General features: G+C 50.8%; 1 protein-coding gene across 1 annotated transcript in view; it reads right to left on the bottom strand.

Annotated features, from left to right (window-relative positions):
- The window catches only part of gfra4a (GDNF family receptor alpha 4a), a gene marked incomplete at both ends in the record, with an annotated part of 197,551 nt that overhangs the window by 2,874 nt on the left and 181,177 nt on the right, over positions 1-13,500 (bottom strand). Inside the window, one exon of the mRNA XM_080012673.1 lies at positions 12,994-13,128. Coding sequence (XP_079868799.1) covers positions 12,994-13,128 — 135 coding nt within the window. The remainder of the gene's footprint in view (positions 1-12,993; positions 13,129-13,500) is intronic.

Below are 13,500 nucleotides of genomic sequence, written 5' to 3'. Positions count from 1 at the left end.
TGTGTGTGTGTGTGAGTGTGTTTGTGTGTGAGTGTGTGCGTGTGTGTGTGAGTGTGTGTGTGTGAGTGTGTTTGTGTGTGAGTGTGTGTGTGTGTGTGCGTGTGAGTGTGTGTGTGTGAGCGTGTGTGAGCGTGTGTGTGTGTGTGCGTGTGTGTGTGAGCTTGTGTGAGTGTGTGTGAGTGTGTGTGTGTGTGTGAGTGTGTTTGTGTGTGAGTGTGTGCGTGTGTGTGCGTGTGTGTGTGAGTGTGTGTGTGTGAGTGTGTTTGTGTGTCAGTGTGTGTGTGTTTGAGTGTGTGTGTGTTTGAGTGTGTGTGTGAGCGTGTGTGTGTGTGTGTGTGTGTTTGTGTGTGAGTGTGTGTGTGTTTGAGTGTGTGTGTGTGTGAGTGTGTGTGTGTGAGTGTGTTTGTGTGTGAGTGTGTGTGTGTTTGAGTGTGTGTGTGAGCGTGTGTGTGTGTGTGTGTTTCTGTGTGTGTGTGTTTGTGTCTGTGTGTGAGTGTGTGTGTGTGAGCGTGTGTGAGCGTGTGTGTGTGTGTGCGTGTGTGTGTGAGCTTGTGTGAGTGTGTGTGTGTGTGTGTGAGTGTGTTTGTGTGTGAGTGTGTGTGTGTGTGTGTGTGCGTGTGTGTGTGTGCGTGTGTGTGTGAGTGTGAGTGTGTTTGTGTGGGAGTGTGTGTGTGTTTGAGTGAGTGTGTGTGTGTGTGTGTGTGTGTGTGTGTTTGTGTGTGAGTGTGTGTGTGTTTGAGTGTGTGTGTGTGTGTGAGCGTGTGTGTGTGTGTGTGTGAGCGCGTGTGTGCGCGCGTGTGTGTGTGTGTGTGTGTGTGTGTGTGTGTGTGTGTGTGTGTGTGTATGTGTGTGTGTTGGACATTCCAACAACCCAGAAATCATAGTTATAGTTTCCAGAAGGTGATGCTCTTCTCACCCCTTGTTAAGATAACACTCCATTAATCCTCGTGGAGAGTTTGGGATGTGACAGAAACCCAAAACTCTATAAGGTATAGATGATACATTTTATCAGGCTTGTTGTGAGAGATTACTCTCTGATTACATACACACACACACTGTGTGTGTGTTTGTATGTGTGTGTGTGTTTGTATGTGTGTGTGGGTGTGCGTGTGTGTGTTTGTATGTGTGTGTGTGTGTGTGTGTGTGTGTGTGTGTGTGTGTGTGTGTGTGTGTGTGTGTGTGTGTGTGTATGTGCGCCGTGAGCAACTTAGCGAGAGGACACTCTTATCACCGAGCTGTTTCCATTCTGGCAGGATGTGAAGATGACTCGTTTTCTGTGTCACCTCCAGTTTTACTTCTGTTGATGCTCCTGAGTTGGGGCTGTTTTTCGCCGCCTTGCTCTCTGTGATGTCATTGTCACCACATGATTGTAGCGCGTGGGGGGGGGGGGGGGGTTGGGGGGGCTGTCTGCTGACGAGGGGCCGTCGGCGTAGAAGGACACTTCATGCTCCTGGAGACGTTAATGCCGCACAGGGCGTCCAGGACGGACCCAGAAGCTGCGTTTTGTTTTCAGTCTGAGAAATGAACGTTAGAACCTTGAGTCGCCTCTGGATATCCACTTTCATTGAAAGTGTCTGAGCGGAAATTGTGCCATATCTGAAATTCTTCTTCTTATTAAGATAAAAATAGTCCTGCGATGGCCGCAAATTTAAGAGGGAAGTTTGTAAGAAATGTTGTTGTGAATTTGAGTTCAGATCATACTTTTGAATAAAATAACTTGTACTTATGAATACCTGACGAAAGTGAACTTCCTCCATTCAACATTCTACTCAGTCTGATGGACTGAAGAGCTTGACCTCAAATAATTACCAACGCTCAATTCTTCAGCGTCATGACATTTAGTTCCATCCTAAAATGCATGAACCCGCATTGGTTCGCCAAAGTGTTGATCGTCCAGTTTAAGTTGGACTAAAAATAAATGTTTGCTTTGTTTTCTAGTGGCGTGAACATTTCAAATCTCCTACGATTACTCCTGTAAAGAACAAATACCTCAAAAGAAGCAGGGAGACAGTTCAGAACAGGAATGGCTGTCGGGGACTGTCTGTTCAAATTATGAAACTAATTGTGCAACAGTTCTTTCTCCTTAATCAGACTTTTTTGAGAATGTTCACCAATGAAAATATATATTGTGGGTAAAGTCAAGGTCCAGCCAATGACCAATTCCGAAAAGTGTTTTTCAGTGCTTTGCTCCACAAAATGATGTGTCACCTGTTTTCTTCAACTTAACGGTCCCACATCATTTCAAATTTCCACATTTTAAAGCATTTCCAACAAGTATTTCAAAATAATAGAAAAATATGGCTATCGATGGTTTTTCTATTCATCAGCCTGACCCGAGTATATCGTCGACTAATTCAAATGCGAAATGGAAAGAATTAAACACGGCAGCAGTTCTGTCTGCAACGCACCGGGTGCTTTTCAGGGTCCTCCAACACAGAGACACAGGCCGAGATGCTGCAAACACAACAGTTTATGGGAGACAGTGGACAAGATGGAACAATCCGTGAGCAGATGGGTGATTTACATGTCGCTCGTTGATTTCTCTGACGAGCAACAGGCGTACAGCCACCCCCTGATCCCGGGTGCACCTACCTAAAGCCAAGACAGGCTGCTGAAACCACACCACCCCCACATTTATTACATTTCACTGCATATATGTATGGAAGTATGTATATGTATGTGACAAATAAAAAAAAAAATCTTGAATCACACACACCCTTTTTTCAACATTTGCCATGAAAGACGTTCCATTGCTTGCTGGTCTAAAAACTATTTTTGCCGTTGACCACACCCAAATGATGCCCCTTACACTCCCAGAGGTGAGATATGTGTGGTCAGCGGTGGAAAATAAAATGCCTAGAAGAGGAAACTGGGCTGTAAACATTAAATGTGTGCTCCACCGGCCCATCGTGCCGTCTCAACAGGGAGCCGTGGAAAATGTCATATGTCAAATCTTTCCCTTTCATTTGCCTTTATGTTTCATTAGCTGCCTGTTAATGGGCTGCTATGAGCGATCACGTTGAATACTTAAAGAGTTGACTCACGCGGGAATTAAAATCTCCGTGCAGGACTGTGTGTACGTTCTGTAATATGTATAATTTACAGTCTGGTGGATTGAACATGGCTTTATTCAGTCCATAGAAGCTCTATTACATCACAAGTTATCAGATTTACTGGAGTAGCAATGACTTATGATCATATGAGAAAAATTCATATTCCAAAAGCATTCATTTTTATTCAGCTAATGGGCTACTCCGCACAGCAATTATTTTTGCATGAAAGTCACTTCAATTAAAATATGCTCAAATGGAGATGTGAGCCGGAGATCCATCAATTAAAATTTCCGGCCCATACTGTGTGATGGATGTCTGTGCTAAGACACAAAAATCACACCATTATTCCTCCTGCTTCCAGGAAAAACCGCCCGAGCTCATGAGTGAGCTGCTGATTATTAGTAATGGGGGTTTCAATGGTTTCAGCAGAGCGCATGGGCGTGACACACCGAAAAACGACTTCTCACTTTGTCCGCAGGAATTCATCCTCTTTCACAGGAAAAATGTGGCTTTGTAGCGAAAGAACGAGCACAAGACGCAGAACGCAATGCAACTCAGATTCTCAGTCACCAGCGGGAGCAGAGTCGTCCCTGTGATGGAGCGGCAGGAGGCCTCCCTGGCTCCCGGCTGCTCGCAGTCAGGGGGGTTGTGGGTTCGACTGCGGCCTCACATGGGTTTCCTCCCTCGCTAAACACACGCACGTCAGGGTAGCACACTCCCGCTGATGAGTGGGTCCCCGTGCACTCTGCTTCCAAAATAGTAACGGAACTGGTGACATATTGAAGACAGATTTTCTCACGGGGATCAATAAAGTGATTCTTCTTCTTCTACCTGTCGTTATACCTCCGCCTGAAAGCCCAATAAGGAACAAACAGGGAAGGAAAATTGAGGACTGGGTGGGTGGTTGGATGGATAGGTGGATGTGCGGGTGGTTGTAATGGTTGAGCCCTCACAGCAAAAGGTTGAGCGCCACTAAAAGTGATATATACTGTATACACACACACACAAATTCATTCAAATAAATAAAACAAGAAGAACATGAACAAGAACAGGACACTGTCCAACTCTTTAATTGGTCAAGAAATTGGCACACACAACAAACATACTATATATGTGATGTATGTACGTGATTATACACGTGATTATACACGTGTCTGTGTATAATCACACACGTGTGATTATATATTTCTAGATCATTTCTTTGCTGACAAAGACTAATGTGCAGCCAGTTGATGTCTTCTATACGTACTGATATATATTATTGTAAGTGGTTTTGCACAACGGCAGCTGATCAGTGTAATGTTATATAGTGTACGTGTGCACAGCCCGGCCGTGACCAGCTTCGCCGCTAACGGCCCCGGCTGCCATTGGCAACGCTGGGGTGGAGACGGAGGAGCCGCTCCGCTGCCCTGGCAGGCTGAGCGATGACCATCCACTCCAGCCTCCGCCCGTCAGCCACCGCCACGCAGGCACCGGGAGCTGGTGGATGTCTTCAGCGGGAAGCTGTTCTGACACTTTCTTTCTAAATGTTGCTCCCAGAGCGTCTTATTTATCCCACAGCTTTTCCCCAAAACTCCCAATTTCAGCAGCTGTTCCCCACACAAACTGTTTACCGCACTGTTTCTGCAACTACATTTAATTTTAGCTCTGAAAATAGAAAATAACTGGAGAACTGAACAAAATTAGGCTCCATCTCACGGTTTCTCCTTTATTTTATCTTTCTCGACACGCAGCGGTCGGAGGGAAGTAGGAGGTCAGCTGCTGCAGGGAGCATGTTGATGCACTGTGCATGAGATAATGGCAGTGATGAGCAGTTACAGCCGGAGGACGGATGGTTTTTTAAAGGCCTGCTGCGCCCAATGCTTGTTTTTAGAGATTGTTTTGTGGGTGGGGGGGGTTGAAGGTTTAGTTACCCCTCCTCCTCCTTCTCCTCCTCTTCCTCCTCTTCCTCCTCCTCCTCCTCACCTCGCTGCATTCTTTCCTCAGTGCTATCCTCTCTGTCCACTTCATTAGTTTGATGGCAGGAATCCAAATGACGCTCAATTACAAAGTCGTCAAAGTCCATCTATAGTCGTGTCCCAGCAGGTGGGCCCGGTGTGGGTGGGCAGGGGAGCGCCGGTAAACATCAAAACAAGTGTCAAAGGGGGAACCTGGGGCTTGGCTTTCATTGGAAACCTTTCTTGAGTTGAGGTGTGGAATATGAAATGGTGCCGTAACCCAAAGGAAAGGTGCAAATTATATTACCTCTGTTCAAAAACTGTAAAACAAGATATCCTCTGAGTGTGGGGGGAAGGTGGTGGTGGTGGTGGGGGTTGGGTGGGGGTTGTTTGGGGAGGGGAGGGGAGGGGAGGGGGCAGATTTGTTTTCACAATTACCGGCTGGAATCCAAGCCCTCGTTGCCAAATCATCATGTACATCTCCTCCCTGAACTAGAACCGCAGTTGCATGCGTTCGACAAACTGGTACTAAATGCACATTAGGATGATGCCCATGATCCGCGCCGCTGGTCCGTGAAGCGATTGGATCCGTTAGAAAGCTTTTTCCTTCTTATTGTCCGGATGTACTGTACACGGCCTGAGCGGGAACGCCGCTCTGCCACAGAGGAAGTGCCGTTCTGGTGAGTTTTGCAGGGAAAGGAGTCCGTCAGGCTGGTTTTGGCTGAGGCGGGGGGGCTGTCTTATTTATGAGAGGTGTTTCCCCGGAGGCAAGTCACAGACCAACAGCGTCGTTGTGCTACCTATCCATCGTTTGAAAATCATGCCGTCCGCAGCGGTTCTGACAAAATGACAGCTGGTGAGACATCAGCGTGTATGACCAAACCCGCTTCCCTCCGAGCCCCAGAGACACTCAGATGGCGAGACGCCGAGCCCCAGAGACGCCGAGACGCCGAGCCTCAGAGACGCTGAGAAGGCGAGAGGCCGAGACGTCGAGACGCCGAGCCCCAGAGATGCTGAGATGCCGAGACGCCGAGCCCCAGAGAGCCGAAAGGCCAAGCCCCAGAGACGCTGAGATGCCGAGCCCCAGAGACGCCGAGACGCCGAGCCCCAGAGACGCCAAGACGCTGAGACGGCGAGAGGCCGAGCCCCAGAGACGCTGAGACGCCAAGACGCCGAGCCCCAGAGACGCCAAGAAGCCGAAAGGCTGAGCCCCAGAGATGCTGAGACGCCGAGACGCCGAGCCCCAGAGACTGCGAGAGGCTGAGATGCTGAGATGCCGCACCCCAGAGACGCCAAGACGCTGAGATGCAGCACCCCAGAGACGGCAAGATGCCGAGATGCCGAGACGCTGAGACGCCGAGCCCCAGAGACTCCGAGACGCTGAGACGCCGAGATGCCGAGACGCCGAGCCCCAGAGACGCCGAGCCCCAGAGACACCAGGACGCTGAGACACCGAGCCCCAGAGACGGCGAGAGGCCGAGACGCCAAGACGCTGAGACAGCGAGAGGCCGAGACGCCGAGACGCAGAGAGGCCGAGCCCCAGAGACGCTGAGACGCCAAGACGCCGAGCCCCAGAGACGCCAAGACGCCGAAAGGCTGAGCCCCAGAGATGCTGAGACGCCGAGACGCCGAGCCCAAGAGACTGCGAGAGGCTGAGATGCCGAGATGCCGCACCCCAGAGGCGCCAAGACGCTGAGATGCTGCACCCCAGAGACGGAAAGATGCCAAGATGCCGAGACGCTGAGACGCCGAGCCCCAGAGACTTCGAGACGCTGAGATGCCGAGATGCCGCACCCCAGAGACGCCGAGACGCCGAGCCCCAGAGACGCCGAGACGCCGAGCCCCAGAGACACCAAGCCGCCGAGACGCCGAGCCCCAGAGACGCCGAGCCCCGGAGACGCCGAGAGACTGAGATGCCGAGCCCCAGAGACGCCGAGATGCCGCGCCCCAGAGACGCCGAGACCCAGAGACACCTCAACGCTGAGACACCGAGCCGCCGAGCCCCAGAGACGCCAAGATGCCGAGATGCCGCGCCCCAGAGACGCCGCGATGCCGAGAAGCCGAGCCCCTGAGACGCTGAGACACCAAGATGCCGAGATGCCGCGCCCCAGAGATGCCGAGCCCCAGAGACGCCGAGCCCCAGAGACGCCGAGACACCGAGCCCCAGAGACACCAAGACGCTGAGACACCAGAGCCCCAGAGACGCCGAGACGCCGAACCCCAGAGACACCAAGACGCTGAGACACCGAGCCGCCGAGACGCCGAGCCCCAGAGACCCCGAGAGACCGAGCCCCAGAGACGCCGAGACGCCGAGCCCCAGAGACACCAAGACGCTGAGACACCGAGCCGCCGAGACGCCGAGCCCCAGAGACGCCGAGAGACCGAGCCCCAGAGACGCTGAGATGCCGAGCCCCAGAGACGCCGAGAGACCGAGCCCCAGAGACGCTGAGATGCCGAGCCCCAGAGATGCCTAACGCCAGAGACGCCGAGACGCTGAGACGGCGAGAGGCCGAGACGCCGAGAGGCCGAGCCCCACCGACGCTGAGACGCCGAGCCCCAGAGACGCCGAGATGCCGAGACGCTAATCCCAGAGACGCCGAGCCCCAGAGATGCCGAGACGCCGAGCCCCAGAGACGCCGAGACGCCGAGCCCCAGAGACACCAAGACGCTGAGACACCGAGCCGCCGAGCCCCAGAGACGCCGAGACGCCGATTCCCAGAGACACCAAGACGCTGAGACACCGAGCCGCCGAGACGCCGAGCCCCAGAGACGCCGAGAGACCGAGCCCCAGAGACGCTGAGATGCCGAGCCCCAGAGACGCCGAGAGACCGAGCCCCAGAGACGCTGAGATGCCGAGCCCCAGAGATGCCTAACGCCAGAGACGCCGAGACGCTGAGACGGCGAGAGGCCGAGACGCCGAGAGGCCGAGCCCCACCGACGCTGAGACGGCGAGCCCCAGAGATGCCTAACGCCAGAGACGCCGAGACGCTGAGACGGCGAGAGGCCGAGACGCCGAGAGGCCGAGCCCCACCGACGCTGAGACGCCGAGCCCCAGAGACGCCGAGATGCCGAGACGCCAATCCCAGAGACGCCGAGCCCCAGAGATGCCGAGACGCCGAGCCCCAGAGACGCCGAGACGCCGAGCCCCAGAGACACCAAGACGCTGAGACACCAAGCCGCCGAGACGCCGAGCCCCAGAGACACCGAGCCCCGGAGACGCCGAGAGACTGAGATGCCGAGCCCCAGAGACGCCGAGATGCCGCGCCCCAGAGACGCCGAGACCCAGAGACACCAAAACGCTGAGACACCGAGCCGCCGAGCCCCAGAGACGCCAAGATGCCGAGATGCCGCGCCCCAGAGATGCCAAGATGCCGAGATGCCGAGCCCCAGAGACACCAAGACACTGAGACACCGAGCCGCCGAGACGCTGAGCCCCAGAGACGCCGAGATGCTGAGACACCGAGCCGCCGAGCCCCAGAGACACTGAGACGCTGAGACGCCGAGAGGCCGAGCCCCAGAGATGCTGAGACGCCGAGACGGCGAGCCCCAGAGACGGCGAGAGGCCGAGATGCCGCGCCCCAGAGACGCCGAGACGCTGAGACGCCGAGCCCCAGAGACGCCGAGACGCCAAGATGCCGCGCCCCAGAGATGGCGAGACCCAGAGACACCAAGACGCTGAGACACCGAGCCGCCGAGCCCCAGAGACGCCGAGCCACAGAGACGCTGAGACGCTGAGCCCCAGAGACTCCGAGATGCCGAGATACCGAGATGCCGAGACGCCAAGCCCCAGAGACACCGAGACGCCGAGCCCCAGAGACACCAAGACGCTGAGACACCGAGGCCCAGAGACTGCGAGAGGCCGAGATGCTGAGATTCCGCGCCCCAGAGACGCCGAGACGCCGAGCCCCAGAGACGCCGAGACGCCGAGCCCCAGAGACGCCGAGACGCCCAGATGCCGAGATGCCGCGCCCCAGAGATGCCGAGACGCCCAGATGCCGAGAGGCCGAGCCCCACAGACGCCGAGACGCCGGGCCCCAGAGATGCCAAGACGCTGAGACCCAGAGCTGCTGAGCTGCCGAGCCGCCGAGACGCTGTCTGGTATCATCCCTCCGCGGACACACCGGTGGGTGGTGTTCACCCCGGTATTCTCAAAGTACCTTCGCTGCTCCCACGCTCACTGTTCTTGTCATGGTTGAGGGACGTTTACATTGAAACTTTTTTACTTTTTTATTACTTTATGCCATTTGCCAAAAGACATTTGAAATGAATTACATTTGCCATTCGTAGTTGAACTGATCAGTCTTCCTCAGCAAAGCCTCCGAACCAGGTGGAACACTAAGTCAGTTGTTTTTCAAATGTTGTGTGTTTTTATTTACTTTTGTTGTGTTGAGGGTGGAGAGGCCGGCTGGGCCGGGATCCAGCTGTTACCTCAAGAGACGAGCCCTGGGGAGCACAACTGGAGAGATCTGACACATCCTGTTAAAAATTAACTTAAGAATAAAATATATATAAATGCATTTCTTTTACAGTCTGTGTCCCTCACATGAAAGTCAAAACTGGAATATTATTAATATTATTATTATACAGTTTCTAATTCAAAATTTTTAATCAAAACATTCGAAACATAAACAAGTTTAATCATAAATATTGAAAACGGTCCTTTGAGATGGTGTGTGGCACATCTGAGTTAAGGGGGAAACATTTCAACCAGTTTGGGGCTTTTATTAAATTGTGAAAAAAATGTCAAACCCTTTTCCACTTCAGTTTCCTGTGGGAGAGAGAGAGGAACCCTGCCACCTGAGAATGAACCAGAAACAACGTTTTGACAGTGGAGTCTCAAAATCTGTCTACGTCGAATACCCACAGGAAAGAGAACGAGAGGTTTCTTCTTGTTACAGTGACTTTATTTTCTCCAGGGCTTCACTTTTAGGCAAGGGTGCTAAGCTCCCTGGTTATTACCCAAACTAAAAATAATTCATTTGTGTTTTCATGCCATTATTATAAGACCGGTTCAATGCAGCTTGCATTGTCAAAAAGGATGGAAAACACCAACTAATCAGGTTGGTTGTCTCTCAAGGAGGCAGGGAGGGCTCCAGTGCTGCCTCTGTCTGGCTGTCATCTTGTGATGTGATCTCATCCGCTGTGGCTGTTGTTGTTGTTCATAGATCACTCTGGAAACCTAACAGCAAACCCTCTCTCCCTGGATTCTGTGCTGATTGACAGGCATTAATCTGACGTGACAAAAATATCCAGGGCTGTCAGTCAGGAAGCCGTCATCCACGCAACTTTTCCCAGTTCGTCTTTTCCCCGCCGGGTCGGAGAGCCGGGCGTGAGTCGTTGAGAGGCTCATTAAAGCTGATTACGGCTCTTAAAATTGCGATAACTTTCCGTGGCGCGCTCACGTTCATGGACAAACACAAATGACAAACACTTTTAGCCTGCTATTTATTTCCACGGCCGCTCCCTCTGTCACGCAAATCACATCGTGCTGAATGTTTAACATGCAGCGCAGTATTAGGTTTGATTCGAGGACTTGATTCTAAAACAAATTTGTTTTCAATAAGTTTATCTCTACCATTTGTTATACCTGTACTACCGATGTTGCTTGTTTTAATTGTAGGCCTTGCTGACTAACACCGTGACGGTTCCACTACGACTACATTTGAGATTACACTTTATTCATCTCCGGAGGGAAATTCCGGTATTCATGTGTTATGCTTTAACTAAAGTTGCTTCGCAGGTAAATGTAATAAAGCACATATATATATATATATATATATATATATATTGGGACAAAATAGCAGAAGAAAAGAAAGCTAAATCACAATTTCAATTCAGCTGTAATGCTGAGTCACATTATGTTTATTGCCAATTTGCACATTGTGTCACGATTCACTTAGCATGTTGATGTCAGCAACGTGATCCAGCTGACAGAGTTCCAAACAGGGCAAGTAGTCTCTGCCCGAATGACAGGTGCATCGGTCACAAAACCTGCAGAATTAGTTCACGTGCCAAGGGGAACACCCTGAAAAACCATGACAGCATCTGCCAAAAACGGACAAAGTGCATCAGCGCAGAGGCTCCGTGGGCGACGGACACAAGGCTGGATTCTGCTTCTCCGTCTGCGTGTCAGCGAGCGTGCACCGGAGTCGTTGGGAGATATTCACGTGGCTGTTTGCTTTTATACTTTTACGAATTTAGCGTACAACAGCATGTGTCCACTGGGGGGCAGTGTCACATTCAGTGAAACCCAACGCACAGAAAACAGAAGAAATCCGTTTATTTATTTATTTATTTTTTCCAAACATTATTTGAAAACACAAAAATATGGATATGCAAATAGAAATCCACTTTTGAACCTTGGCCGCAAAGCTCTCTTCTATCTGCTACTGTTTCTTTTCCGTTTGGAGCCGACCTCCTGATAGGAAGTTGAGACAATTCAACCAATCAGCTTGTTTGATGTGCAGGGCCGCGACACGTTGTTGGCGGCTTGGGAGGTGAGTGCGTTGGCACCTCTGTGACCTGCAATTACCCATAACACCCTTCACTGCGTAGCTCCACAGAGATGTGTATGTCTACCTACGCAGAAGCATAAACCAGGTGGATAAATTCCATGAAAGTACAGTCTCAATGGTGACCACGCCATTGAATCAGCTCCAATGTGACACCGTTTCAATAAAAATGTGAGCTTCACAAAGCTGGAATCTATGGCACGGCTGACATTTGGAAACCACTTGTATCCGAGGTCAACGCATAAACTCTAAAGAGACCAAATAGCCGGTGCCCAAATTGCAGGAGCCTCCGTCAAAAAAACTGCAGAATGGCCCATAGAATGAAAATGTCAAAGAGAACAGTCTCAGTGACTTCACCTTCCAAACTGCATCAACAAAGACGCTCGGCGGTTCGAGTTGAAGTAAACTGAAGTAAAATAAGACAATGGAGAGCGTAGTGGACACATGCTGCAAAAACACAGCCTCAGAAATGACCCCAGAACACCACCCAATCTCAACAAGAACTATACCTTATGAGGGCAAATCCTCCCTTATGCAATCTACCAAAGTACTGAAGTCATACACTACATATGAATTAATTGTACTCAAGTATCAAAAGAGGAAGTACTCTTTCAACATCATGACCTCATATTTTGATGTGAAGACACGTTCTGCCCATAAAGGTCAGCCCTTTTTATGAAAACCTCTTGGTGACCAGATTCATTAATAATTCATATTAAGTTGCTGCGCAAGAACAATTGGTTGCTTCAGGTGAGAACAAATGGATACCTGCAGGTGTTACAGATAAATACAGTAGAGCAAAAATATTTCTGCTTTGAAGAAGTGTGGAAAAGTCCCTTAAAAGTACCTATAAAATTACCCCCAAGTAAATATTTACTAAATGAAGTGCAAATACTCAATTATAAGTACTGTTACTTTCCAACCCCCTCGGTTGTTGTTCTTTGCTTCTCGGTAATACAAACACATCCATGTGAGTGAGGTAGGAGTGAGGTCCTTGAAGCTCGAGTCTTACGGTGGTGATCGAGGTTGAAGGCATTTTGTTAATTACCCTCATACATTGTACGAAAGGTCATTTTGCTGGTTATTGAACTTTGAAATATAGTTTTTCTTGGAACGGAATGATTCATTTCCCTTATATATTTCTAGGAATGCTGTGGCAGTTGTGCCGGCCACACACCACCCGAGTGGTGTTTTCAGGGCCGTCCTCCAGAGAGAGACCGGCAGAGATGTTGCAAACACAGCAGTATATTTTAGAGAGCGGGCCAGGTGGAACAAGCCGGGAGCAGATGGACACACGTCATGGCAGAGGCTCTTCTGCTCTGTATGTGGGGATGGGGGTTTTACTTGACCCGCTTGATTGCTCTGACAAGCAACAGACGTAAAGTATCGCGTTATCGTTGGTAAGTCATTGTGATATCATTGTGCTGACATTAGATTCTAATTATGTGTCATTGGCTTGTCATTGTGATGTCATTGGTGCGCGTCACTCACTCAGGCAGACGTTGTCATGGAAAAACACCAGGAAGTCGTTGCACTGCTCCCTGTGGTTCCCGCTGGCGGCACAGGAACACCAGGGGGACACGTTCGACGTGGAGTTGTCCAGGTAGTTGGGGGTGATGGTGCTTCCTGGGTGGGGCAGAGGATGGCAGGTTAATTAAAACCAGCTTCTGGTTCAAATGGCGGCTGAACAGCTTCTACTGCTGATGGCTTCCTGGGCTGACATTTCCATGTCCACACAAAGACACTGGGCCGGTTCTGTCCTATAAACTGTTGCTGTCAAGGACGACCCTGAATTATTCTCTTTTATCTGTTTTGTTTTTGTGGGGGGGGGGGGGCTTGTTGTAATTATTCATATTCAGTTGTATTTTGTACACAGACTTACAAAGTGCTCTGTTCAGACCCTGTTCATCTCTTCACTCTTTCATTTTCCGCTTTCATTCCCTCCCTTTGCCACACCTTTCTGCCAAATCACCAACTGAGTGAACTCTCAGCCTTTTA

The sequence above is a fragment of the Zeus faber genome, assembly GCF_960531495.2.
Source record: "Zeus faber genome assembly, chromosome: 13".
Taxonomy (NCBI): domain Eukaryota; kingdom Metazoa; phylum Chordata; class Actinopteri; order Zeiformes; family Zeidae; genus Zeus; species Zeus faber.
This window is presented reverse-complemented; position numbering and strand designations above follow the sequence as displayed.